This window comes from Cebus imitator, unplaced genomic scaffold, assembly GCF_001604975.1.
Source record: "Cebus imitator isolate Cc_AM_T3 unplaced genomic scaffold, Cebus_imitator-1.0 Scaffold260, whole genome shotgun sequence".
NCBI lineage: Eukaryota > Metazoa > Chordata > Mammalia > Primates > Cebidae > Cebus > Cebus imitator.
Window position 1 is genome coordinate 759,518 of NW_016107575.1, and position 26,721 is coordinate 786,238.

Genomic DNA, 26,721 nt, shown 5'->3' on the forward strand with positions numbered 1-26,721 from the left:
TTTAGTAGAGACGGGGTTTCACCATGTTGACCAGGATGGTCTCGATCTCTTGACCTCGTGATCCACCCGCCTCGGCCTCCCACAGTGCTGGGATTACAGGCTTGAGCCACCGCGCCCGGCTGGAATCTGACTACTTTTAAGAGATTCAAATAAAAGTGTATTGTAGGTTCTGAAGGGTTTGCAAAAATGATTTTAGTGCTTCTGTCTTTAATCTTTGAGAAATGCCATAAGACCAGAGGTGGACTCCTCAAAATGGGGGAAATGTCCACCAACAGTATCGATCCCTACCAAATCCTCTCCTATAGGTTGCATGACAAGCAGAGGGGTTCTGAGTATTTAGAAATGGATATGGTGGCCAGCACAGTGGCTCACGCCTGTAATCCTAGACTTTGGGAGGACATGGTGGGCGTATCACTTGAGGTCAGGAGTTCGAGACCAGCCTGGCCAACATGGTGAAACCTCATCTCTACTAAAAACACAAAAATTAGCTGGGCATGGTGGTGTGCACTTGTAGTCCCACTACTCGGGAGGCTGAGGAAGAAGAATTGCTTGAACCTGGGAGGCAGAGGTTGCAGTGAGCTGAGATTGTGCCAGTGCACTCCAGCCTCGGCGACAGAAGAGACAAACGAAACAAAACAAAAATAAACAGGCAACCACTGGGTGTAGCTTAAATTCACCTGGAAAAATTCCTCCAAATTAAACCAGTTTCCTTTTATCCTCTTACTAGGTTGGGAGGCCAGGGAATGTGTAGGCATAGCTGATATGATTTCAATAAAGCACAGCAGTCTCCTAGGAGATCCTTGTGGAAAGCAGTTGAAATATAGCCACACAATGGTCAGTATTCCCAGGTGGACTCATGTCTCATTGAACAGATACGCCCAGGGAGTGTCGATAAATTAATTGGTGTCTGTGCGGCTGTAGATCCCTAGGGGCTTGAGTGCCGGGGGGCCTGTTCTTGGCTCTGTCCTGGTCTACATTTTAATCAATCACTTGTATGAAAACAAACAAAAAGTATGCTTATGGAATTTGCAGCTGACACAATCCAAAAACACAATCCCATATGACAGATGGGTGAAAGAAATCAAGATTCAAATGTATCTTGAAAAACTCAAATGATGAGCCAAAGGGAATGAGATAAATGTGGAAGAAATAAATAGAAGGTTCTGCATTTGGATTTAAGAAGTTATTTTCACATGTTCTGACACTGGGGGAAACCTGGCTTAGAATCAGATCATATGAAAACAATCTAAGATTGTAGATTAACTCCTTTTAGCAAGGAAGTCCTTTGAGAAGCTCCAGGATTCCTTCCCAGAAAAGTCCATGTATGCACAGACCCACCGAATCTGTTCATGGAGCAGTCTGCAGACTGGAGGCCCTATGACAACGGGAAGACTGCATGGTGCCCACTGTTGCTACTGGTAGAGCCACATCTGATGTGTCCCGGTCTGTCCTGGTGGCAGCAATTCAGTGGTAACATTGGGACATTGCAGTGAGCAGGCAGGATGGAGGGCAACCTTGCCACATATCATGGGAGAGATGGCATCTGTTTCAACCTGCATGAGGGAGGCTGGTGAACTTCTTCAAGTAGGGGGTGGAAGACAGAACGGGTGTCTCTTGACCCAGAGGCCAGATCCTAGAACAGCAGGTCTAGGTCACAGGAGGACAGGTTGGGACTCAACATTCAAGAACTTTCTGCCAGGCGCGGTGGCTCACGCCTGTAATCCCAGCAATTTGGGAGGCCAAGGCAGGCAGATCACCTGAGATCGGGAGTTCAAGACCAGCCTGACTAACAAGGAGAAACGCTGTCCCTACTAAAAATACAAAATTAGCCGGGCCTGGTAGTGCATGCCTGTAATCCCTGGGAGGGATTGGGAGGCTGAGGCAGGAGAATGGCTTGAACCTGGGAGACAGATATTGCAGTGAGCCAAGATCGCACCATTGCACTCCAGCCTGGGCAACAATAGTGAAACTGTCTCAGAAATAAGAAAGAAAACAAAAAACAAACTTCATGCACACTGACAGCAAGGGAGTTTAAAAAATACAAAAAAATTAAAAATGAAAAGAACTTCCCAGAAGTTCAGTGGTGGAATGGCAGCCTTGGTAGCTAACAAGGGCATGGTTAAGGACAGCGGGCAGATACCTGCTGTTGGTATCTGGCCTAGCTGGAAAGAGAGGACATGCAGCCTCCAGGTCGCTTCCCAGTCTGAGTTTCTGGGGTTCCATGCCTCTGGGAGCTTAGAGACAGAGGAGATCCTAACTCAGGGGCTTCCCCGCTGTCACTTCCCCTCGCGGTGACCCCCCTGTCAGCTTCCCACAATCCCCTTTCTCATTTATTCAGTGGCCACCCTTTTACCTCCAGGCACCAGGAGAGGTGCTCTTCAGAGAGGACATCCATGTCTGCAGTGTCCCTGGAGGACGCCAAAGCTGAGGCAGGGGAGGGAGCCACAGAAAGCAGAGTGGGACTCTGGGGGGGTGGGAGGTGGGTGGGGAGGGCTGAGCCAGTCTCTTCCCTGCAGCTTCCAAAGGCTGTATCAAGTGCGAAGCACCCTGCCCGGAGGACTGGCTGCTCTATGGAAGGAAGTGCTACTTCTTTTCTGAGGAACCCAGAGACTGGAACACAGGCAGGCAGTACTGCCACACCCACGAGGCGGCGCTGGCTGTCATTCAGAGCCAGAAGGAGCTGGTGAGTGTGCTAAGGTTAAGTGGGGCAGGGGGGGGACCTCAGGGCCCCCAACCTTGACTCCAGGGACAGCCACGCCCTAAAGGATGCAGTGTCCCTGTGACATGTCTTCAAAGCCACCCTGCTGCTGTGTAATCACTGGGGGTGCAGGCAGACCTCACGGTCCGAGCAGGTCAACGAGTGGCTCCAGTTTCCACCTCCATTGTCAAGGCCATTTATTTCAATCCAAGGCTCACTGGTTGAGGTCACTTAGTATTATAAATCATAAGAATTATAAATTATAAAGCTGGTGAGGTGGTATGCACCTCTAATGCCAGCTACTTGGGAGGCTGAGGCAGGAGGATCACTTCAGCCCAGGAGATGGAGGCTAGCCTGGGAAACATAGACCCTGGCTCTACAAAAAGTAAAAAGAAAATTAGCTGGGCATGGTGGAGCGTACCTGCAGTCCCAGCTACTTAGGAGGCTGAGGCGGGAGGATCACTTGAACCAGGAATTCAAGGCCAGCCTGAATAACGTATCAAGACTTTGTCTCTTTCTTTTTTTTGAGACACTCTAATTCTGTCGCCCAGCGGAGTACAGTGGCTCGATCTCAGCTCACTGCAGTCACCGCTTCCTGGGTTCAAGCGATTCTCGTGTCTCATCCTCCCGAGTCGCTGGGACTGCAACTGTGTGCCACCATGCCTAGCTAATTTTTGTATTTTTAGCAGAGATGGGGTTTCTCCATGTTGGCCAGGCTGGTCTTGAACTCCTGGCCTCAAGCGATCCGCCTGCCTAGGCCTCCCAAAGTGCTGGGATTACAGGTGTGAACTACTGTGCCTAACCACAAGACTTTGTCTCTTGAGAAGAAAAAAAGAATTACAAATTAGAAATGCATTGTGAAATGTAAACACACATTGTAATTTTCTAAAGATCCAAATCAGGATTTGGTCTCCATTTAACATCCAAAACAGTTTTAGCAACAGAAATGTGAAGGAAACACAATTAATGGAGTCTACTGGCCATTTTGGATTTTGAGGTTAACAGTGGTGTTAACCAAAATAGAAGATAATCTAAAAATCACTTCTGTTTGCCTTTGATACACAGTAAGATATCCCCAGTCTGCAGAGAAAGTCCCAGAAAATGCAGGTAGGACAACCAACCTGAGCATTGAGATTTGTCCCAGATCAGCCATCCAGCCGGCAATCCCCAAGCTTCCTGCACATCAGGAATGCTGGCCTGCTGAGCTAGGAGGACAAGCCCTGTACAGCCTTCCTGGCCCAGTGAGCACACACAGAACCGGGGTCCCTTTCAAGCTGTTGGAGGTAATTGATACGAGGTCAGCGAGTGGCTTGGAGCCGAGCTCTGGCAGCGTGACTGCAGAGGATCCTGTAACCCTAGCTCCTCACTTTTGGGATGCGGCAAGACAGCAGTCACCCTCCCAGCGTCTGTACATCCCAAGAGGCAGTATCTTCCAAGCTGAGATTTGTCTTGGGATGTGACACCAGTCAGGAGACCACATCTGACCCTGAGGTGTCCCTCTTTCCTTGGTGCAGGAATTTATGTTCAAGTTCACGCGGAGGGAGCCCTGGATTGGACTACGCAGAGTTGGAGACGAATTCCACTGGGTCAATGGGGACCCATTTGATCCAGACACGTGAGCTGAGGCTTCATCTTCTGGTCACCGCACTTAGACTGAGGAAGTCTTGATCCACCCCTTGGACACAACTCCAGGAGAGAGAAACCCTTGGTTTTGTGCTAGCTAGAGATACTAGTCTCGGGTCCAGCAGTGTGTGCCAGAGACCCAGCCATGAAAATGCCTATACTTCTCCCTCTCCCATAAAAGTCCAGCCTGGCGTGGTGGCTTTGCCCTGCGGAGCCATTGGAGCTTCGTGATGTTGGGCTCAGGGTCCTTACACCCCGAGTCTCCCATCTGTGCAGCCTGGCACTCATCGGCTCCACTCAGTGTGGAGGAACCACATTCCATTCAGCCGGAAGGGGACAGGTAACGGGAGGGAGGACCCTGGATGGCCTCACTCCATTGGCCAGAACTTAGTCACATGACAGCACCTGGCCGCAAGGGAGGATGGGAGATGTGCCTCCATTTTGGGCAGCCACGTGCAGCCTAAACACTGTAGCTGTGGAAGGAAGGGGATCTAAAGGCAGGCACCCAGAGTGTTCTAGACCACATTTTCCTGGCAAACGCATCTCTTGATGGAGGAGGGCACTGCTGAGGTGGTGGTGTGTGCCGTGGCGGTATTTGTAAGGCTTTTGTGGTGTGGACGTGAGTGTGTGATGCCGGGGCTGGTGTGTGGTGTGGGCATGACGGTCATGGGTCGAGCGGGTGGCAGATGTGTGGCTATGGCAGTGGGGTGGTGACTGGGGCGTGGGGAAGGGATTGGTTTAGGCCTAGAGAAATGCAGGGATGTGCGTACAGGGGAGTGGGACCCGCAGAACAGACCCCGTGGCTGGAGGAATAGGTTCTGAGGTGCCAGCTGGAAGGTATGGGGTGGGGTGGGGAACACAGCTCCTGACCCGATGATAATGACATGTGAGCATCCCCAAGGCAGCGGCTAAAGCAGAGGGCATCTCAGACCCTTGGATCCTTCTGGTGGCCAGAGGTGGCCATCAGCCACCCTCCCACCTGAAGCTGGTTTAGGCAGTCACACCCATAGGATCCCTAGAGGCAGGGGGCATTCATCATGCTTCCCCTCCTCCCCCATTTCCTTATCTCAAGCCCTCTTCATTTTTGCCCCTGACTCTGGCCTCAGTGTCCCTTCTTTTTCTTGCTCCCTTTCCTGTCCCTGCCTCAGGTCTTCTCTCAGAGTGGCTGTGGAGGTCTCGCACTTTCCACCCCTATCCCTGTTTTTCTGGAAGCTTCTTGCTGTCAGAGTCCTGCAGGGTGGGGTCTGTGGCATGCTGACCACCTGGCAACTAGGGGGTCTTTGGCCACATGTCTCAGACACTGCGGAGGGCCTTCCCCTCGCGCTCCTTCTTGGGGTCCTTCCAATGCCCTCTGTTGTGAGAGTCTACCTCCAGCCTTGGCAGGGATCAGAGGTCAAGGTGAACAACTAAGGCTAAGAAGAAACCTCTGAGGCTGGAAAGGGGTGATTTTAGGCAGCGGAGAATCCTCCCACCACACACTTCTGTGTGTGATGTCAATGAATTCCTGGGCAATAGAGCTGCAGTTAGCCCATATTGGGGTTATTGCGGCCCGCCCCTAACCTGTGAGGGGTGGTTGACTTCAGCCAGCTCTGTGGAGCTCCTCCCATGTGCTGCAGGAAGCCAAGATGAGAGGGCACAGAGCCTGCTGCTCAGGAGCTGGCTGCTTTGGGGACCTGTGTGGACAGACAGGCAGAGGCCCCAGGAGGCTGTGAGAGTGCCCCACAGAGCAGGCAAGGAACTGTGGGAAGGGAGGGGGGGAGAGAGTGGCCCTGAACTGGGTGCCATGGAGCCTGGGACGTGTGAGCCAACCCTGCAAGGACATGGAGGGAGGATGGGGAAGTGCATGTGTGTCCAGGAAATGCCTGATCAGTGTGCCAGCATGCCTGGAGCTACGGGGCACAGAGTAGGGAGAGAATGGGATGCCATGCTAGAAAAGTCTGTTGGCCCAAATATCCTAGAAGGCAGCTTTAGTAACAAAGTGAGGGAGGAACAGGGCATCCATGGCCTTGTCTGCCACTGGGTTTTGGGCAGAATGTCCCAGATCATAAACGCCTGGTCTTCTCTCCTGGCCACAGGTTCACCATCGCAGGTCCAGGGGAGTGTGTCTTCGTGGAACCCACCAGGCTAGTGTCGACGGAGTGTCTGATGACCCGGCCCTGGGTGTGCAGCAAGATGGCCTATACGTGAGGTGGGTGGGGCCAGAGGTGGCCCCTCCCCCAAGGCCTGTGGGAGGTGTCTGCTCAAGACCTGCCTCCAGCAGAGCCGCCTGCCCTCTGCAAGGCAAAGCAGTGGGGTGGGTGGCCTCTGCCCCAGGCCCCTCTCCCAGGCCCTGGCGCTCTGAGTCCCTGGTTCCTGGTCTCCTTTGTCTCCAGGCAGGTCATGTGGCTCAGCAGTTAAATCCCATACGCTAAATAGTGTAGGCATCTGTCCACCTACACACACACATGCACACGCACACGCACGCACAGACACTGTCTCCTCTGCAGCTCAGTGTCCACCCTGAGCCACCCCACAGATCTCTCTCCAGCCCCCTAGAAGCCCTGTCCTTACTGTAGTCCTGGTGCTCTGCGGAAGGGGGGGCATTGGCAGGTGGTTTGACTGTCCACTCAGCAGCCCTGTCTCCCCAGTGGTTTCTTTCCTGGCTGCTGGCAGGGGCAGGTGGAGAAAGCTTCCCCCTCTTCTAGGCCAGCCCAGCCCAGGGCCCCAGAGGTCCCCTGCATCCCCTGTCTTTGCCTTGCCTGGGTTCTCAGGCAGGGCCTCTGCTGTGTCCGTGGTGCTGTTGTATTGGTCACTAACGGAATAAAGAGTGAATAACTCACGTCCAGAGATGTCCGCTGCCATTCGTTCCAGAGTCAGAGCTTGGGGAGTGGCAGAGGGGGCACATCTCTGGGTGCCTGCCTGTGGGGGCCACCATAGAATGCACCTGTTGTAGTGCAGCAGATAGCAAGCAGTGTGTGAGGATGAAAAAACGCATCTTCTGGCCTCAGAGCATCACTTCATTTTGCTAAGCCTTTAAGGTATTCTTAGATGGCTGAGGGGTGTGCACCATGATGGCTCCTTTATTGCTAGTCACCTTAAGATGACAGACGTTTATTCACACCTACCACAAGCCAGACACCACACCAGGCATGGGTATCTCTGGCCTTATCCCCCAAGAAGCACACAAGGAGCAGAGGAAACACCTCGGAAAGTGTTAGAACATTCTGGAACACAGTCAAGGGCTGGTTTATTCTGCAACACGGCAGGATGGAATGAAGTGAATGGCAGGATTAGGTGGTGTTCACATTGGGCTGGAAAAGAGCTTGTGAAGGTCTTGTGGCTCTTCCTGTCCCCCTTGCTCAGCCTGGGGAGGAGGCGGTGGGGGTGTGGGGTTGGCTGGCAATGCCCTTGGGCCTGTGGGGGGTTCCACGCTCTTCCCCACACACATCTGAGGCTCCAGCACCGAGCTGCAGTGGAGCCTGGGCCTCTCTGGCCTCCTGATGCCCCCAGGTGGCTAAGATGTGTGTGGCCTGCCTGGGAGCCCAGTGCATGCATTTGGGTCCTGGCCCATTTTCAGAAAATAGCTCGGAGAGAGAAACCGGGTCCTGCTGTGCCCTGCGCAGGCCTAGTACTGGTTTTACAGTCTTCAGACAAAACCTCCAACTTGAGTTTGTTACATTTGCTGCGTGGTTTCCAGGGTATTTTGTAATATAGAGGTGGTTTGTGATGTTATACTTTGTTGTCGCTGGGAAGCCAGTCGGGGACCTGGGTATACAATAAAGCATTTAAGGGAATTCGGAGGGTGGTGGTGGCCTGCAGGGGTGGCTGTGAGGGACTGAGGGGTGACGAAGTGGTCAGCTGCTGCCGCTTCGGGTGGGAGGCTCACACTCCCTCTGGTTCTCAGTTATGGATAGGCCTGTGGTTCTCACCAGTATCCACCCCCGAAGACGGTGAAGTTCAAAAGCCCCAGTGCTTTTTGCTTTACATATGGCATCTCCCTTAATTCTTGCCGAAATGCCCGAATCAGGTCATGCTGCCAAAGGTGAGTAAACTACCTCGCCAGGCTCCTGAGAGCCACCTGGTCTAGGGCTTCAGAGCCCTGCTTTCCACCTGCCCTGTGAGACGGCATGGGACGGGGAACCCGTGCCATTCAGGTTTTATTTTATTCTTTCTTTCTTTTTGAGAAAGAGTCTCACTCTATTGCCCAGGCTGGAGCGCAGTCGCACAATCTTGGCTCACTGCAACCTCCACCTCCTGGGTTCAAGCAATTCCCCTGCCTCAGCTTCCTGAGTAGCTGGGATTACAGGCGAGTGCCACTGTGCCTGGCTAATTTTTATATTTTTAGTAGAGATGGGGTTTCATCATATTGGCCAGGGTGGTCTTGAACTCCTGACCTCAGGTGATCTGCCTGCCTTGGGCTCCCCAAATGCTGGGATTACAGGTGTGAGCCACTGTGCCTGGCCTGGGTTTTACTTTTTATGAAATGATCCAAAGCCTGCTGCCTGAAGCTTTTAAAGCCTAGTGGCAAATAAGCTCTTCTAACTTTGGATTTGTCCTGGGACCATGTAACAATTTTAAATCAGTTTGACAGAGCATGTGCCGGATCCAGGATCATCGATGTTTTGAGATTTTCTTCTATTTGTTTTCTATCAATGAAGGAAGTACAAGATAAAAACAAAACACTGGCACACCCAACTTCAGAAATGTCAGAAATCCTTCTAAAAGTTACAGACCAGCCAGGCTACCCCTGTCTCCTTTGTGGGCTGAACCAGGCTTGGTTTGCGTGGCCTTGGCACCCCAGGCTATGCTCTCAGCAGCTAGAGGTGGCAGCACTGAGGGTAGACATGCCACTTGTTTCTGACCCCCAAAGTTCGTATCTCCTTCAGCAAGTAGGGTCTATGGGACCGCATCTCCCCAAGTCTCACTCCTCATCCCCTGGGCAGTGAGATGGAGCCTCACTCTGTTGCCAGGCTGGAGTGCAGTGGCACAATCTTTGCTCACTGCAACCTCTGCCTCCTGGGCTCAAGTGATTCTCCCACCTCAGCCTCCCGAGTAGCTGGGACTATAGACATGTGTCACGATGCCAAGCTAATTTTTGTATTTTTAGTAGAGATGAGGTTTCACCATATTGGCTAGGCTGGTCTCGAACTCCTGACCTCGTGTTCTGCCCACCTCGGTCTCCCAAAGTGCTAGGCTTACAGGCATGAGCACCACACCCGGCCTGATTTTTTCTTTTTTAGGTGACTGCCCTTGGAGCTCAGAGCTGGGGAAGGTGCTCCATAGGCAGGTTTGAGCCCCAATCCCAGTAGGCAGGAGGCCTGTAGAAGCCGCAGCACACACACAGCCCCCTGCAGATGCACTTTGTGATGGAGGATACCCAGGATAGACTTTTTATTTTTAATTTATTTTATTAATTATTAATTATTATTATTAATTTTTTTTCAGAGGGAGACTTGCTCTGTCACCCAGGCTGGTGTGCAGTGGTGTGATCTTGGCTCACTGCAACCTCTGCCTCCCGAGTTCAAGCGATTCTCCTTCCTCAGCCTCCCAAGTAGCTGGGATTACAGGCACATGCCACCATGCCTGGTTAATTTTTGTATTTTTAGTAGCGATGGGGTTTTGCAATGTTGGCCAGGCTGGTCTCAAACTCCTGACTTCAGGTGATCCACCTGCCTCGGCTGCCCAAGTTGCTGGGATTACAGGCGTGAGCCACTGCTCCTGGTCCTAGGAAAGACTTTTTTTTTTTTTTTTTAATTCTCTCCCGATTATGTTCAGTCTCGGGAAAGACTTTTTAAGAAGCTTTAGGCCAAGCGTGGTGGCTCATGCCTGTAATCCAAGGCCGAGGTGGGTGGATCACGAGGTCAGAAGTTCAAGACCAGCTTGGCCAAGATGGTGAAACTAATCATCTAACAATACTAAATAATTGTATTTTTCGTCTCTACTAAAAATACAAAAATTAGCTGAGTATGGTGGCGTGCACCCGTAATCCCAGCTATTCAGGAAGCTGAGGTAGGAGAATCGCTTGAACCTGGGAGGCGGAGGTTGCAGTGAGCTGAGATTGTGCCATTGCACTCCAGCCTGGGTGACAGAGCTCACACCTGTGTATCCAAGGAGCTCACACCTGTGCACTGGGAAGTTGTTTAAGCCTAAAGGGAAATGATAAACTAAAAAAAAAACAAACAGCGATCTCTGTACATGGAAGACAAGCGTTTACAAAATGGAATTGGTGGCCCCACAAGCTGGATGAAATGTCTAGTTCTAGCCATCAGTGTCTTCCATGTAGAATGAGGATTGGGGCTGATGCTGAGCAGTGGATTTTCTTCATGCTCAAGTAGTGCGAGATGGTGTATGGGAAGCCGTGCGGGAAATACGTTTCCTAAGAGGAAGTTTGTGTGGTCCGAGTTGGATATAAAATGTGTGAGGTGGGTGAAAGAAAGAGTCCCAGATTCCTTTTGTTTTTTGAGACAGAGTGTCGCTTTCTCGCCCAAGGCTGGAGTGCAATGGCGTGATCTGGGCTCACTGCAACCTCTGCCTCCTGGGTTCAAGTAGCTGAGATTATAGGCGTGAGTCAGCACGACCGGCCAGATTCCTTCTTTAAAGCCGAATGCTGGCAAAAGGGAGGGACCGAAAATGAAAGAGACATGAGGACATCCATCCCTAGCAGTGCCACATCTACACTTTGCTTTTAATGGATGCTCTGCTTTTATACTTAATATTTGCTTAAACTTAGCTATCCTAGTAAAGGATTAGAAAACATATCTAAGCTAGAGTGTCATAAAAAACTTTACACTTGTTTGGAAAAGGCTAGGGCATAACCGCTGCCACCCAGCCATGTGCCCTAAAAGCAAGGAGGGGTTTGTGACGCAGAAGCATCCCCTCTAGAGCCAAAGCTTCAACAGGGACCACCACAGCCTGGCTGCCAAGTGAGGGCAGAGCCATTTAATCGTTTGCTTGGTCTTTCTCTAGAGGCTGCCTTGGCTCCATTGGGAAACAGGGATAGGGCGGTCTAGAATTTTACTTCCTACTCACCACAGTTGGAGTGAGCAGCTTACCATTTTTGTTACCCAAATATTAAGCATGCTTAAGGGAAATATTGACAACAGTAAGTTTACCTTTTTCCTTTAGACTTCAACAACTTTCTGGTACACGGGTGTGGGCTCCTTGCATACGGCTACACTGCCTTCCCCTTTGACCCACTCATATCTCTCTCTCTCTTTTTTTTTTTGAGACAGAGTCTCGCTCTGTTGCCAGGCTGGAGTGCAGTGGTGTGATCTTGGCTCACTGCAGCCTCCACCTCCCAGGTTCAAGTGATTCTCCCGCCTTAGCCTCCCAAGTGGCTGGGATTACAGGCGCACGCCACGACGCCCAGCTAATTTTTGTATTTTTAGTAGAGAGGGGGTTTCACCATGTTGGTCAGGCTGGTCTCGAACTCCTGACCTCAGGTGATCCTCCCACCCCAGCCTCTCAAAGTGCTGACATTGCTGAGATGACATACACGAGCCCGCACGCCGGCCTGGACCACTGGTAGGTACCTCACTGGTGTGCAGGGTCCACCTCCCTCTCCGTTTCCACACCGTGTGATTCCTGTCCGTGCATTTGTCACAAAAATCACAAAATGCATGATGGGAGAATTCTGAAGCTTTGTCCAAATGTGTTGCATGGATTTTATGTAGTTTACATTTTAGCTGAGTTGAATTGAATCTGAGTTGAAGTGTCGGCCACATTCAGAGTTTTGTTTTTATTACTGGAGTTCTGAGAGGTGCTGAATTTGGAGAGCAGAAAGGTGGGTTGGGGGTCAGATGAAGGTAGGCCGAGGGTTTTTTTATTCACCCGATGATTCATTGACCACCCACTCTGTGCCTGGCATCATAATAGATGCCCTGCAAACAGATGAAAGGCAGATACCTGCAAGAATTTTAGGGGTTTGTGGGGAAGGAAAAGAAGGGAAGCAATGGTGACAGTGTAGCCTCATGAGAACGATGCACAAGGTACTGGGAACCGAGACCAGGGCCGCCTGCCTCGGTCAGGAGCATTAGGGTAAGCTCCCCAGAGAGGGGACTCAGGCTCGTTCTTAAAGGGCATTTTGGAGACACGGCTGAAGGTCTGAAAGACGGAGGGGACGCTTGAAGGAGAAAAGGCCCTGGGGAGAGAGGAAAGGACGGGGGAAGCATCCCTATGGCTGAAGGGATCTGAGGCAGCAAGGCAGATGCATAGGGACTGGAGGAGGGGCTGGGGGCGCCTCTGTGTTACCTGGGGAGTAGAGGTATCATGAGAGTGGGGCTCAGGGCCTGGGGAGAGTGGTGTTTCCCATTAGCCACAGAAGTTCTGCTGGCACAGAAAGCCTGGCGGGATTGGAAGGCACTTGTTTGCAGGGCTTGGTGGTCCTCCCCAGCGGCCCTCAGGGCAGAGGTGGACGGCAGAATCAGTGAGCCATTGTGTGGGGGGTGTGGCCGAGGCAGCGAGCTGAGGGTGTGGGGGAGAAGATGGGTGGAGGGAAGGGCTGTGGCGTTTAGTCTGGCCAAACCAGAGGCACAGAAGACCGTGGGCTTGGAACCCAGAGCTCCCAGACTTGAAAATACTGGACATGGAAGCCAGACTGATTGCTGGGTGGAGAAACCAGGCCCCTGTGCATTGCTGGTGGAATGTGAAATGGTACGGCTGCTGTGGGGAACAGAATGACGGGGCCTCAGAGTTAATCTTAAAATTGCTGAGGATCCAGCAATTCCCTTGTGAGTCCACGCCTGGAAGAACTGAAAGTGGGGATTTGAACAGATCTTTTGCACACCAGTGTTCATAGCAGCATTTGCACAACAGCCAAAAGGTGGAAGCAACTCAAATGTCCATCAACAGATCAGCAAAATGTGGTCTCTCCATACAATGGAATATTATTCAACCATGAAAAGGAATGGAATTCTCACGTATGGCTATAACGTGGATGAACCTTAAAAACATTATGCTAAGTGGGCCAGGCGCAGTGGCTCATGCCTGTAATCCCAGCATTTTGGGAGGCCAAGGCGGGCAGATCACCTGAGGTCAGGAGTTTGAGACCAGCCTGGCCAACATGTTTGGCGAAAACTTGTCTGTATTCAAAAATACAAAAATTAGCCAGGTGTGGTGGTGGGCACCTGTAATCAATCCCAGTTACTTTGGAGGCTGAGGCAGGAGAGTCGCTTGAACCTGGAAGGTGGAGGTTGCAGTGAGCTGAGATCACGCCATTGCACTCCAGCCTGGGTGACAGAGCAAGACCCTGTCTCAAAAACAAAACAAAACAAAACAAAACAAAACAAAACAAAACAAAACAAAACATTATGCTAAGTGAGGTAAGCCAGACACAAAAGGACAAATATATGATTCTACTTACACATAATATCTAGAATAGGCAAATTCATGGAGACAGAGTAGAAGCAAGGATGGTCACCAGGCGCTGTGTAGAGGGAGGAATGGGGAGTTCTTAATGGAGATGGAACTTGTGTTTGGGATGATGAAACGATTCTGGAAATAGGTAGTGATGATGGCTATACAATAACGTGAATGTCATTAACGTCGCTAGTAGTCCACTTAAAAATGTTAAAATGATAATTTTATGTGATGTATATTTTACCATAATTTAAGACAAAAAGAGTGTCAGAAGGCTGGGAAACCCTGATCCCAGCAGGATGTGGAGTTTCTTAGGCTTGCTGAAGTGGTGCTGCTGTGGGCACATGGTCTGGACAGGGCTGTGGAGCACACAGCTCAAGTGGGGAGTGACAAGGGCCCTGGCGATGGGCCAGTGAGCCATGAGGCTGCGGGTGTTGATGACGTCCGGTGAGAGGGCAGGGCCTGGTGTGGAGGATCCAGGATGCATGTTGGAAAGCTCCCAGGACAGCAGGTGACAGCCACACCTTAGGTGTCAGAGACAGAGACTGGGAGCAGGTGGGGCTGACACAGCTTGGAAGAGGCAGCCAGAAGCCGGGAGACTCTTAGCCCTGCTCAGGGGAATTGGTAGTAGCATGCTCTCAAGGCCCTCCCTCTCTCTGCAAATTTTCAATGCAGTGGTGGTTTCTACACATTTCCAGAGGCATTAAATAATCCCAAAATATGTTACTTGTAACAGTCACCTCTTCCCTCTGATGATGGGTCTGGTTCCAGGATGAATAAACATGCCAGGCAGGTGTACAGTGATTTCAAACAGTTTAATGTAATTCCAAGACAAAGTGTGATTACATTTCTACACATATACAATATGCATATGTGAGTTTACAAATTTTAATTAATAAGTCGTTTCACCTCAGAGACCGAAAAAATGATCAAAAAGAAACTGTGAGTAACAAGCTATAACATAGTTCACCACAACGGGACCCCCCTTTTTCTCACCCTACAGTTAGTAATATTACAATTAAAATAACTATATTCTTCTATAATTTTTTTCTGTTAAAATCATCTCATAAATTTACAATGCTATTATTAGTTTCCAAGACTAATATAAATTCACTCCATTTTTCTACAACGAAAATGATTAATTTAGAAGCACACGACATCATGATGAAAAACACAAGCATTTTAGTAGCAAGGACTTGATCAGTTAAGAATTAGTTTTCTTGTAAAACATTCTAAAGCCAAGTAAAATATCCATTCTTATAACATACCTATAATATGAGACTAAGGAATAGGTTACATATAGGTCTACAACACATTGGTTTGTCTTTTAAAAAAAAGTAGACATTTATAAATAAAAAAGAGGGACAATTCACATAGGAAAAAGAGGTACACGAGAAAATACTGTCGCACGCAATAATTTTCACATAGATTAACATGGATTAACACTTTTTATTACAGAAACCATACCGTGAAGGAACACAACAGACCAGGGCTTTCATAGGGTTATTGAGATTGAGCTGAGATGACCTGGGAGAGAAAGATCTAGGTGAGATGACCGTGGGGAGGGAGCCACGTTCCTTGGACCTAGTGACAGCGTGTCACCAGGTCTCCTCTTCCCTGTTCTCATTTTGGGGAGTGAGTCTTTCTATCCAGTGTCCTGAATTCATGGGCAGTTGAAAGGTAAACATTTCTACAGATCCGTTCTCTTTCCATCCTAATGGATACCATTTTTGGAAATGTGATAGTGTATCAGAGGCTACAGCTCAATACATGTGGTCAAAGCAAAATGGGATGGAAAATTTCAGTCATCCTGATTTGTTGCCCCCCTCACCCAGCGATGCCCTTGAAGCTGGGACCCAGTGAGAGCAGCGGCACCCTGCAGGGCCCGCCAGCTCTGCTGCGGTGAGGTGGATGACAAGGGTCCGGCGCCATGCCTCAGCCCCATGTGTGCGGAGTGGCCTGGGACACGGCCCACGCGTGTCCAAGACACCAGTGCTGACTCCGACCTCTAAAGAGCTCTTCCTTCTCCTTATCCGTAAAGCTATACTTCTCCTATCAAATTTGGTTTGATATATATACACAAACATATATATCAACATCTATCTCTATACAGTGATTCTACTAAACTAGAAATTCTGCTGCCCCAAAGTATGACTTTCTTGTTCATTTGGTTAAAAGAATGTACACAAAGAGGATGAAGAGATGATTTGGGGACCAGAGATGATTGTGCCCTGGGAAGTCCATGGAAGAAGCTTGAAGTGAGCAGGAACACAAAAAGGAGGGGAGCAGAAACAGGGGACCAAGGACTCGGGCAGCGCAGACAGGAATATCTGCTCCGGGGCAGGGTGGTGGGGCGGGGTCTTTCCCATTCATTAGTTACAGGAAGCTACCAAGGATGCGCATGGTCAAACCACTTTCTACTTCCCAAGTTCCTCCTTATAACCTGAGCCAAACAATTTCCACAATGACAATCCATTGCCCCTTCAGCCCAGCAGGCGGCTCTGACAGGGAGGTTCGGCCACCAGCCTCAAGGCTGAGTAGGGCCTTCTTGTGGGCTCTCGTGCTTCCTGGGAGTCTTGGGTGCCTGGGGCTGTGGTGACAGCAGGTTGAGGCAGAGGTGGCCCTTGGGACAGTGACTCTACATAAGGAAGGGGGCAGTGCCATGAGAGATTCATGTGGAGATTGGTTACAAAGAAGCCAGGGAGAGCAGAGGCACAGCCCTTTTCAGATACAACATACTTACTTTTCAAATGAACAAAAAGGCAATTTCTATGTTTTAAAAATATAAGCCCCAAAGACAATGACACAGAATTCATTTGGTTAATTCATGTAAAGGAAAAACACCACCACCACCACCAGCACACCAACAGGGAAGTGGGAGTATGATTAGGAGGGGTGAGATGGAAACTATTTTACAGAAACATTTCTACCAAAAGACTGTCGAAAGAACACGCTGTCGATGCCATTCACAGGGAAAAAGCAAATGCATTGTTTTCTGTATTCTTTAGAAGCTCCCTGGTCCCGGGTGTTCTGCAGTTTTCAAGGTCTTATCTGCTAAAGCAATGCCCTTTAGGTCACAGCAGTTCCCCTGCAGTTTGGTGGTGGCACAAGAGAAAACATAAAACAAACCAAGACTCAGAGAAACTGCCATTCCCCGAGTCTGTTCCTGCGTGACAGTGGGGCCCATTCCCGTCTCGAAGCATCTCTCTTGTTCCAAACATGGTGTCCCTTTACAGTGGGTCTCAGTGGACCAGGCTGAGCCACCCCTCTGTCTCCACCTCCTTCTGCTGCTCAGCACTGACCATCTCTGAGAGGATGATAAGGTCTCCCTTCCACCCAACTAGGCTTCGAGTCTAAGCTGGACAATGAGTAAAACATAAACACAGCCTTTTACATTGATTTTGCTTTCAAGGGGAAAATGAATAAATGACAGCAGATATATGGAAAACCCAACCAGTGACCATGGGAATAGGGGTGTATGGTCCTCCCCTACAAAACGCTGATCAAAATATCACCCGGGGCCCAGAAGTAGCAGCTGTGCCTTCGTGGTCACCTGAATCCCAGTGTCTTCTACTGCCTGGTGCCTGGAAATCAGTGGATCTATTAATAAGTTAAATATTCAATCAAGACAAAAATCAATGAACCAGGTTATCTGTTCTTAATGACTCTTCCAAGATGTCAGAGAGAAGGCCTTGAACACAAGTGTTTATACCACGTGCATGAGAGCTTCGCACTTGGCCAGGCTGCGGACTCACACCTTCTCCCTCCATCTGGATTGCCTTTCACATTCTCTCGAGTTCACATGGAAACCAAAAATATGGAGGGAAGTTACACGCTGGGCTACAGAAGAGTCTGGACAACACACCCGCCTTGGGGGAGACACGGCGTCCAACTAAGAGGCATTCGCTGGGGTTTGAAGATGTCAGTTATAAACAGAACTTTTCTTTAAAAAGTACCAGTTTAAATGTAAACTATAAAACACTTTAACTATAATGTAGCCAGAAATATGCTTAAGTATCCACAGTCAATTGTTTAGTTTACTCATTTAAAATGTGACTCTCTTGATATCTTAGAAGGCTAACAGCATTTTACAGTAGCTAAAAACATATATACTTAACATGTGCATTTGAACATCACATTTGAGTACAACACACAAAGAATAATCTCTTCCTTGGTTTAATTTTTGTTGTAAAGATGAGCTATTTTCAGAATTCACTTAAGCAACGATCACTGGGGTATGAAATAATCATTATTTTCAGCCCACAGAGAATTCATAGTCTTTAAATTCCAAGATCAAGCTGGCTACATGATTTCAAAAAAGGCTAAAACCAGGATGAATGCCCACATTTGAGGTAATTATTGCCATTAGGTCACAGTTTGTGTAAGATAATGTATCTAAAACCTTCTAAAAAAAAAAAATCTTTAGGTGTTCTGCCAGAATTCCAGAATACCTATTGAAACCAACCAGGATCTCAAACTCTGATTAGTTGGGTTTGCTTCCAATGGAGTTAAAGTTCTAAAAGATTCTAGAACTCGTGTAAACTACCTAAGAATTTAGGCAAACAAGCCTGGAGCCAGTCAACAAAGAAGGTTTTAAATGAAAAAAGCAACAATCCCACTCAAAACAACCAAACAAATATTTCATAACAAATGATAATAGTTCTTTTAAAAAATTAAAAATCTAGTCCTAAGCATTTCTAAATTCTCACCACCTTTCAAACAAAATAAAAATGCATCTGTATTTCTGTTAATCTCATACCAGGGCAAGAGACACTCCTTTTTATCATGAAAGCTGGCTGGTTTTCCTGTTTATACAATTGTTGCTGTTTCTTTAAGAAGAGTATCTATCTCAAAAGAAAGCATTCTTTTGCTCCTCTAAGTCTTGTGTCTTTCTTCCGCCTCTTCTTCTTCTTCTTTTTTTTTTTTTTTTTTAACAGAATGAAAAAAGTTCCTGGACACCAGAACCACATATGATATTTACAAATTTGGTGTGAACCCTGCCTCTGGTTCTGCCCAGAGCTGAAGAGTGAATCTATTACAGAGATCAGAGCTGACAGGATAATTATCAAGTGCAGTAAAAAATAGCATTTAGAAAAAAATATATACCTTTAGTATTGCCTTTCTAGAATTAACTATAAGCGAGAAAAAATTATTTTTTAAAGAAGAAAAGAATACTTCTTTTTCACTCTTATAAGAGTTGGTTGTAGCAGCACTACTAAAAGCTAGTTGGTATGCTGGAAAGAAATCTAAAAGGAATTCTACTATGAATCAAAAGAAACTCCCCAGAGATTTTCTCGAAAGGTCAAACTAATTCTTCCCTTTTGCCTACATCCAGTTCAAGAGTCCCCTCTTTGCACAGCCCTCCAGCTGAGTCCCACGGTGCAGGGCTGGCGCCGGGCGACGCTGTGTAAAGGTCTTTCTTTGCACACACAAGCAGGAGACAGCTGCGGCTAACGGCTGCAAGCTCAGCTCTGGAGCTGGGCAGACCCAGATTCAAGCCCTCCTCGCCCCTCACGAGCTGCGTGGCTCCGGGCATTTTCCTCGGCTGTAGGGGGACTGATATTGCTGATCCCACAGGGCTACCGAGAAGATGAAACAGGACAACCCACGGGCAATTCCCAGCACAGTGTTTGGCACGCAGGAAATGGGAGTATCACGAAATGGTTCATAGGAATATGAGGCCACGCGTTGCTACTCATTAAAAAAGGTAAAAGATTAGAAATCACATCTCAGGAAGAGCCTGATTAACAGAAAAGGGAACCTAGCGGATTCTAGAGCATCCCTGCTTTATCCTTCCTCCAACACCTGTACCTTCCAGAGCGTCCTGTCAGCTTCCTCATCTGAAAACGGGGGCTGTTATCCCCCTCCCTGTGGGGTGGCTGTGGGGGCCCCTTGAGACAACACTCAGAAGCCTTGGCCCAGGTGTCCTGAAAGCATTCAACACATGTTGAATGGCTAATATTTACATGAGGGATGTTGCAAATTTTAACAAATAAGGGACAGTCAATGTCAGGTTCAACACAGGGATCTGAGATGAGGGGCTCTCAGAGGCTTGGGCACGTCCAGCAGCGGCATCAGGAAGACCCTCTCTGGTGCTGGTGTTCTGGGGCCTGAGCCCCACAAGGGTCATTTCTCTGCAAACTCTCACTGAGTTCTTTTCTGAACTTTAGGAATCTGCAACAAAGACATGAGAAACTTCTCCTACGCTGGGTCCGTCTAGTGAGCCACCGTGCCAAAGCCTCTAATAGGTTTCTTTTGCATTTTAATCCCATTTCACCGTCTTCCATTCTCTAGTGGCCTGAGATTGCACTGAGTCCGGTCTGTGGAGGTGAGAAGTGAGAGTTCTAAGGCATCACAGTGGGAAAATACTGCTACCCCGAGCCCAGCCCCAGTGCGCTCAATGCCTGACGATGCAGCTGAACGCCTGGCAGCTCTGCTTCGCTTGCTCCCACGGTGGCCTGGGATTAGTCAAGCCCACACATTGGTACGGTGCTCTGGTCTCCCAATCACAGCAGCATGGAAAGATTCCCCTCCACTTCTCTTAAAAGAATAGCACAGTTTTGAAATAAATGCATTTTTTTAAAAAGAAAAAGGACAGAGAGGAGAGAAAGATAAATGGAATTGCATCACTAATGGTGTCATTATTGCCTGGAAAGGAACGAGAGGAATGCCATTTTGTCCATCTCGGGAGGCGTCTCTGAGAAGGGTTCTTTGGCTAAAGAAAGGAACAGCTTCACCTTCCTTTCCAATTTGGTAAGGACATCTCTGGCCTGCTTAAGTTTGAAGCTTTCCCATCAGAAAGCTGTTAAACACATCAGAAGGAAAAGACACAGACAGGGAATGAAGCCTGCAAAGTCCCTGGGGCTGGAATGTGTTGTGGCAAAGTCACTCCTGCTGGCGCTGTGAAGTCCCAGGCTGGCCTGCAGAAGGAACCCTCGCCTCTCTTGAATTCTCTCTGCTAGTGGAGAGCACCGAGCCATTTCCTTCTTTCCATTTTCTATCCTAGCAGCTACTTGACAGGCCAGCAAGAGTGGTGGTCCCACACCCCACCCTGCCCTCAGCGTCAGACAAAGAGAACCTGGGACGAAAGCTGGGGCGAGCTGGGGCCCCACGTCGCTCTCTCAATCATGAGCCATCAGTAATACTTCCCTAAGCCTCCTCATCTCCTCCCTCCAGTTTCCAAGAAAGTTTGCTCCGCTCACTCACACGCACTCACACAGCCAAAATCTTCTACCCCAAGCTTGTTCAAATATGAGTGTTTGCCATTGCCAAGGTCCAATCCAGGGAAATTGTCCCATTGGCAGCTGGGCTGATCTCCCGTGCCCTTCCTGACATCCATCTGTCCCACACGTTGGTGCTTGGGCCCGCCAAGTCTTCCAGGTTGAAGAGGACACAGGCCAGCTGGCTGCTACAGCCTGCAAACACCTCCACTACCAGGAAGGCTAGAAAGGTTAACAGTCCAGGAGACGGACGTCGCTTTGCTCTGACCCCTCTCTTTCCTCTGAATTCCACTGACCACACGCTCCACTTCACAGTATTAACTGGCATCAAGTCTTGACTCTCCCACCCCTTGATCTGCTCACCCACTTCCCTTGGAAACATCCAAAACATCATGAAGAGGCCCTAAGCACAGAGACATGGGGGCCCACGTCCAGATGGGCCAGTCAGAACCCAGCGAGCAGAAGCAAATCGCCCTGTGGTTCACCAGGCTCCAGTTCAACACTCCTCCATGACCTGAACTTTCAAATCCTCCCCTTACTCTGAACGATGTTTCTTCAAAAGGGAAGGAGGGAGCCCACGGAAGACTAGAGGGTGCTCTAGGTGATTCATGGGCTAAGTAAGGACTAGGTTGGCATCCCTCTGCTTGAGAGGTTGGTCCTAGGGACAGCAGCCTATTTGCCAAGGTGATCCAATGGCAGATTCGGGCAGGTGTGCTGTTGAGCGTACAGGGAGCTGGTCTCTCCTGCAGGGAGCTTCTCCTAGGGCTTCTGACGTGGCAGCTCCGTGCACGGGGGTGGAGGAGGCCGTCGGGTGAGGACTAGGAGAATGTGCACTAACGTTTGCTGAGCAGCTGTGGGGCTGGCCTCGCCCGATACTTCACTTCCCTTCCCTTCAGTGAAGCCGGCCATTTCACCCTTCTTCATCTGGGGCCTAGCAGTTTGTGGGTTTGGGGACAGCGTGTGAGCACCCACCACATACAGCACAGTGTACTGAGGGGTGTGGCCGGAGCCCAGTGGGGATGCTTTCAGAGGGGGTGTGGCCTGCAATGCCTGGGCAGCTGCCGGGCTTTGTTCTGGGTTTCTCTGGCCTCTTGCCATCCCTCCATCCGTTTCCAGCTAGAATTGGGTGCTGGGAACATGTATCACAGGGGAGGGGGCAGGCTGAGGAACTGGGTGGTGTGGTGAAATTTCCTGGGAAGGTACCACCTGCCAGTCACTCTTATGCCACATTCTGTGCCCACTGGCTTCTGGAAGGGGGCAAACGTCTTTGCATTAAAGAATCTAAGCCACACCCCAGGTGCGCTGATGAGAAAAGGGTGGGTGTTTGAGGAAGGGGCTGTGGTCACCTCTGGGAGGGGATATTTTTGCTTAATATCAGAGGCAAGCCATGGATTTAGTTAACAGATTTCAGAAGCACAGGAGAGCGCCGAGGATGTGGGAGAGAAGCCAGCTAAGGACTGGGCAGTCAGTGGCTTGGCATTCCCCTGACATCACCATGAGATGTCACCTGACGTCGCATCCCAGGCCGCTGGGATCTAGAAAAGGACAACCTCGATGGTGACCATGGTGTCAGAAGCCCAATCAAGGCTTTGATTCTTCTTTCAACTTCTGTGGTGGATCTTATTGTCGGCTCTTTGTGGGATAGTGATGACAGAAACAATTTTCCTACTTCCTAAGTCTTTCCTTTTTTTTTGCCTGACAAGACTGGACATCTGGATGTCCCTCCAGTCTACTTGTACACTCACAGAGAGAATAAGTTTAAATATTAAAGAGAAAACACAAAGATACTTGGAATAAATGTGCATTTTAAACCCTGACTAAAATATCAACATGATGATCATGATCATACTTACAATGGTAATAACAAAAATAATTAGTACAATAATATTATCTTTATAAGCAGCATGGAAATGTTATTCCTGATCTGGAAGAAGGAAAAGAAAATGTCAGGTGAAAGAGTAAGAAGCCTCCAACTTAAGCAGACAAAAGAATTTTCTTTAAAATGAAAAGAACATTTCAAGCTGTCTTTCCCCCTAAAAAGATCAGATCTAGGAAGGGCTGGAACTGAACTGTACCCGGGAGTCTGGGGTGCTCTCCAGTAAGGCGGACTGAGGCTCATTTGCAGCCAAGACCTGTAACTCTGGATGAGACCTGATGGGCTATTGCTGCCATCTGGCTGCCAAAAAGTCCCTAACAGACGGATTTTCCAGGCTGACCCAGCTGTTGGGCGTCGGGGGCGGAGGAGTCTGGCTTCTGTGTCCTCCCAAGCCTTTGCTGCCCTCACCCTCTCTGAGCTGACCATTTTCCTGCAGTCTCAGAGGGCTGCATTTTCCTACCTTTGGAAAAAGATGGTATTGATCACAGCCCGAGGGAGGACATCTCTCTGCTGCTGGCCTCTTGCCAGCTCAGCCTCCAGTGGGCACCCGACAAGAATGCCCGGCTGTGCCCAGCATCGAGCAGTCATGGGGCCCTTCCTTCTTGCCGAGGCCTGGACTAAGTTGCTTCCAGTTGGGACCTATTTCTTTATAAGTAAGAATTTATGGTTGGGGTGGTGAAGTTTCCAGAGTTATTTCACAGCTAAGAGCTAAGTAACGGCGGCGCTACTGAATTAGGTTGGATATCACTACGAAAATACCTTTCACAGTAATCCTTAAGGGAGACTGCAGAGTGAGGAAGTAAAGGGTGGGAGGATGAGGATGGGGCCGCTGACTCGGGAAAGATCTCTTTGCACCTTGGAAACTTGGCTGTGGGGTCAGCTAAGGACTCAGCATCAGAAGCAAACAATTAGAACCACCCTTTTCAGCCCCATCCTTGGCCAGATTCTCCTGCCATTCACATTCACATATTTCAGAGTTATTTACTATGAACAGAGAGAACTCCCCACCTCTCCACACCTCCACCTCCAGCAGTGTCCAAAGCCTGAGAAAACTTCCAGAATACATCAAAGGTGCAAAGAGGGCAAAGGGTGGATTTCTTTGGAAATTTACCTGTGTGTTTTTCCAAAGTGCAGTGTCAGACCCCTGGTCACCCTCAAAAGTGTCCCTTCAACCTTCTGCCCACCAGAACCCTCGGAAACCAAAACCAAAATCACGTCTTGAGCAGACCTGGGTAATGTGAGGAGAGAATTCAACAGCAAACAGAGGTTGGTGGTTGTCTACAGAGGGAGGGGTCTGGCAAGATCCTTAGAGCTAAACAGCCTAGGGAGCGGGAGGAGAGAGTGGAGCCCGGGGAGTGGGGGAGGGAGGCTAAGAGCTCCAGGCTTTCGTGGCAGGAGGGATTGGGGGATGCTGCCTGGGGCGGGAGACCGCTGCCTGGGGCGGGAGACCGCTGCCTGGGGCGGGAGACCGCTGCCTGGGGCGGGAGACCGCTGCCTGGGGCGGGAGACCGCTGCCTGGTGAGGCCAACAGTCCCGAAATCTCTGACCTTGCAAATGGCAGAGCTGGGGATGGAGTGGGGCAGGGGTGAAGTGTGGGGAGTCTCTTTGGGCCTCCGCCCACAAAGTACAACTCAACTACCGCCATCCCCATCTCCAGACGCACCCGCCTGGCATCTGCCTCCCACATCTCTTTCAAGATCGACGGACTCTCTCCTAGCTCTTGCCGGCTTCCCTGGCATCCTTCTGCTAGCAAACGGCCCAAGAGAGATAATGGGCCTTAACATTTTTAAAAAAAAAAAAAAAAAAAAAAAAAAAAGGAAAGGCCAGAGTAAACTGTTACAACAGCAGAACAGAAGAGCTGAGATTGTGTCTGACTAGCCTCAGTTTCTTGGAGTACCAGTGGAAGTAAACCCTCACGCCGCGTCTATCGCTCGGTAAGGCACTAGGAGGGAATGATGCAGTTTCGAGACTGCGCCAGCTGGGGTGGCGGCGCCAAGGGGCACACGGGGAGCGCGGCGCGCACACCCACCCGCGCTCGCCCGCTCACCGCACGCCTGCACCGCCACATTGGTTACATGCCTATGTTATATCGCTTTTTTTTTTTTGTGCAATTACATTGAGGAATATTCTATTGGTATCATTGGAGTTGAACACAGGTAGGAGACAAGGGTGCCGGGTGCTACATTCTACTAGGGTGTCCGTGACCACCGCTAGCCCTACGCGACGCGACAGGGGCGGATTCAGAGAGAAAATACATTTTCAGAAAAGAAAAAAACCTAAAGTTTGCAACACACATTATTGACATTTGAGGGTCAACATTGTTTAGGGATTTATCCAGAGTGCTCAGAAAGAGAAAACCCGCCCCTCGCACCCTGGGGCCTTTCCAGCAGCCTGGCGGGCTTGTCTTTCCCGACTAGGGATCCAGGACTGGGCTTCGACAACCCCACACCACCCCACACATCAGCCTCCTCGGGCTGCAGCCTGACCTTCTGGAGGGCTGTTGACCCTTTCGAGTTCTGGAAAAATCTCTAAATCTTATGTTCAATTAATTAAAAATCTATTTGATTTCCATATCAGGTGTCCCTGACAGCAAAGTCTTCCGTATCACTTGCTGCCATATGAAAATAATCTTTGAAAAGTTCATAAAGTTCTTCAAAAACTGGGGCCCCCTCCCCCGGCTTCTGGAATCTTCCTGGTGCTCTCTTCTCCTTTCCAGTTTGGTGTAGAATGGGTTCTTGAGCTGTGTGTGTTTTTTTTTGTTATTGACGTTTTCTTTTTTTCTTTTTTTTCTTTTTCTTTTTTAAAATAAAAATCATAGATTTCCCACCCTCTTGAATCCCTTCCTTTTAAAAATGTTCTCTTCTCTGCTCTACGTCCTCCCACTTCCCAGTTCAAGTTTCACTGATGTCCCGTCCTGGCCCCTGTCCCCCCTCCCCTCCCCCGCCCCTGCCCCGTTTGCATTGTTTCTGTGCGGCATCTTCAGTATAAAAGGCCAGCGCCCACGGTCCCAGGAGCGCCTCCCTCCTCCTCTCCCTCCTCCCTCGGGCTATCCTCTCCCTCCTCCCTCGGGCTATCCTCTCCCTCCCTCCCTCCCTCCCCTCCAGTGTTTATATGTAAGGGTACTGGTTGACCTTGGCGGGGCTCAGTGGATATCCAGTGTAGACGGTGGAGGCTGGCGAGGCGCTGATGTAGGTCTGGTGGGCAAACTGGGCTGGATACTGACTCGGGTGGATGGTGGGTGAGGGCAGGACCCGGGGGCCCATGCTTACGGGGACCTGGTGGACGATGCTGGCTGGGTAGGCAGTGTGCTGCACGGTGTGGCGTGCCGAGCCCTGCGAGGCCACCAGGTGGGCCACGGTGCCAGTGGAGCCCAGGGCTGCAGGCGCGGTGTAGGTGTAGAGGTGGGGCTGGGTGGGGAGGTGGGCGGCGGCGGCTGCAGCCAGGTGGGGATGGACAGTGCCGTGGCTGGGGCTGTTGTGTGGGAAGGAGTATGGAGCCTGGGCCATGGTAGGAGTGATATAGGCCTGCTGCCGTCTGTGGCTCCCAGTGCGGTCCGCGGTGATGTGCTGCTGAGCCTGGGGAGGAGAGGCAACAAGAGAGACATCAGGGGTTGGCACATGGGTTGGAAGGAGTGGGAGGAGGAACAGGAGGGCAGGAAGGAGGAAGAGAAGGGAAAGACGCCAGAAGTGACATAAGGGGCTTCCTTCTGTGTTAGTTGAAAGTTGAAATTTACTTGGGGCCCAGTGTGGTGGCTCAAGCCTGTAATCCCAGCACTTTGGGAGGCCGAGGCGGGCGGATCACCTGATGTCAGGAGTTCAAGACCAGCCTGGCCAATATGGCGAAACCCCATCTCTACTAAAATACAAAAAAATTAGCTGGGGATGGTGGCGTGTGCCTATAGTCCCAGCTACTTGGGAGGCTGAGGCATGAGAATTACTTGAACCTGGGAGGCGGGGGTGGCAGTGAGC

General features: G+C 49.8%; 2 protein-coding genes across 9 annotated transcripts in view; one reads left to right on the top strand and one right to left on the bottom strand.

The window, feature by feature from the left end:
* Positions 1–7,145, top strand: part of CLEC2L (C-type lectin domain family 2 member L) — a 20,977-nt gene extending 13,832 nt beyond the window's left edge. For both annotated transcript variants that reach the window (XM_017499789.2, XM_037728257.1), the window contains 3 exons: positions 2,517–2,683; positions 4,213–4,313; positions 6,397–7,145. In XM_017499789.2, coding sequence (XP_017355278.1) covers positions 2,517–2,683; positions 4,213–4,313; positions 6,397–6,508 — 380 coding nt within the window. In that variant the 3' untranslated portion in view covers positions 6,509–7,145. The remainder of the gene's footprint in view (positions 1–2,516; positions 2,684–4,212; positions 4,314–6,396) is intronic.
* Positions 7,146–14,453: 7,308 nt separating this feature from the next.
* The window catches only part of HIPK2 (homeodomain interacting protein kinase 2), a 219,476-nt gene continuing 207,208 nt past the window's right edge, over positions 14,454–26,721 (bottom strand). For 6 of the 7 annotated variants that reach the window (XM_017499793.2, XM_017499790.2, XM_037728261.1 and 3 more), the window contains exon 15: positions 25,036–26,328. In XM_017499793.2, the coding sequence (XP_017355282.1) occupies positions 25,861–26,328 (468 nt within the window). In that variant the 3' untranslated portion in view covers positions 25,036–25,860. Of the gene's footprint in view, positions 20,062–25,035; positions 26,329–26,721 lie in introns of those variants that run through there. The other variant, XM_037728262.1, reaches the window with a different exon arrangement.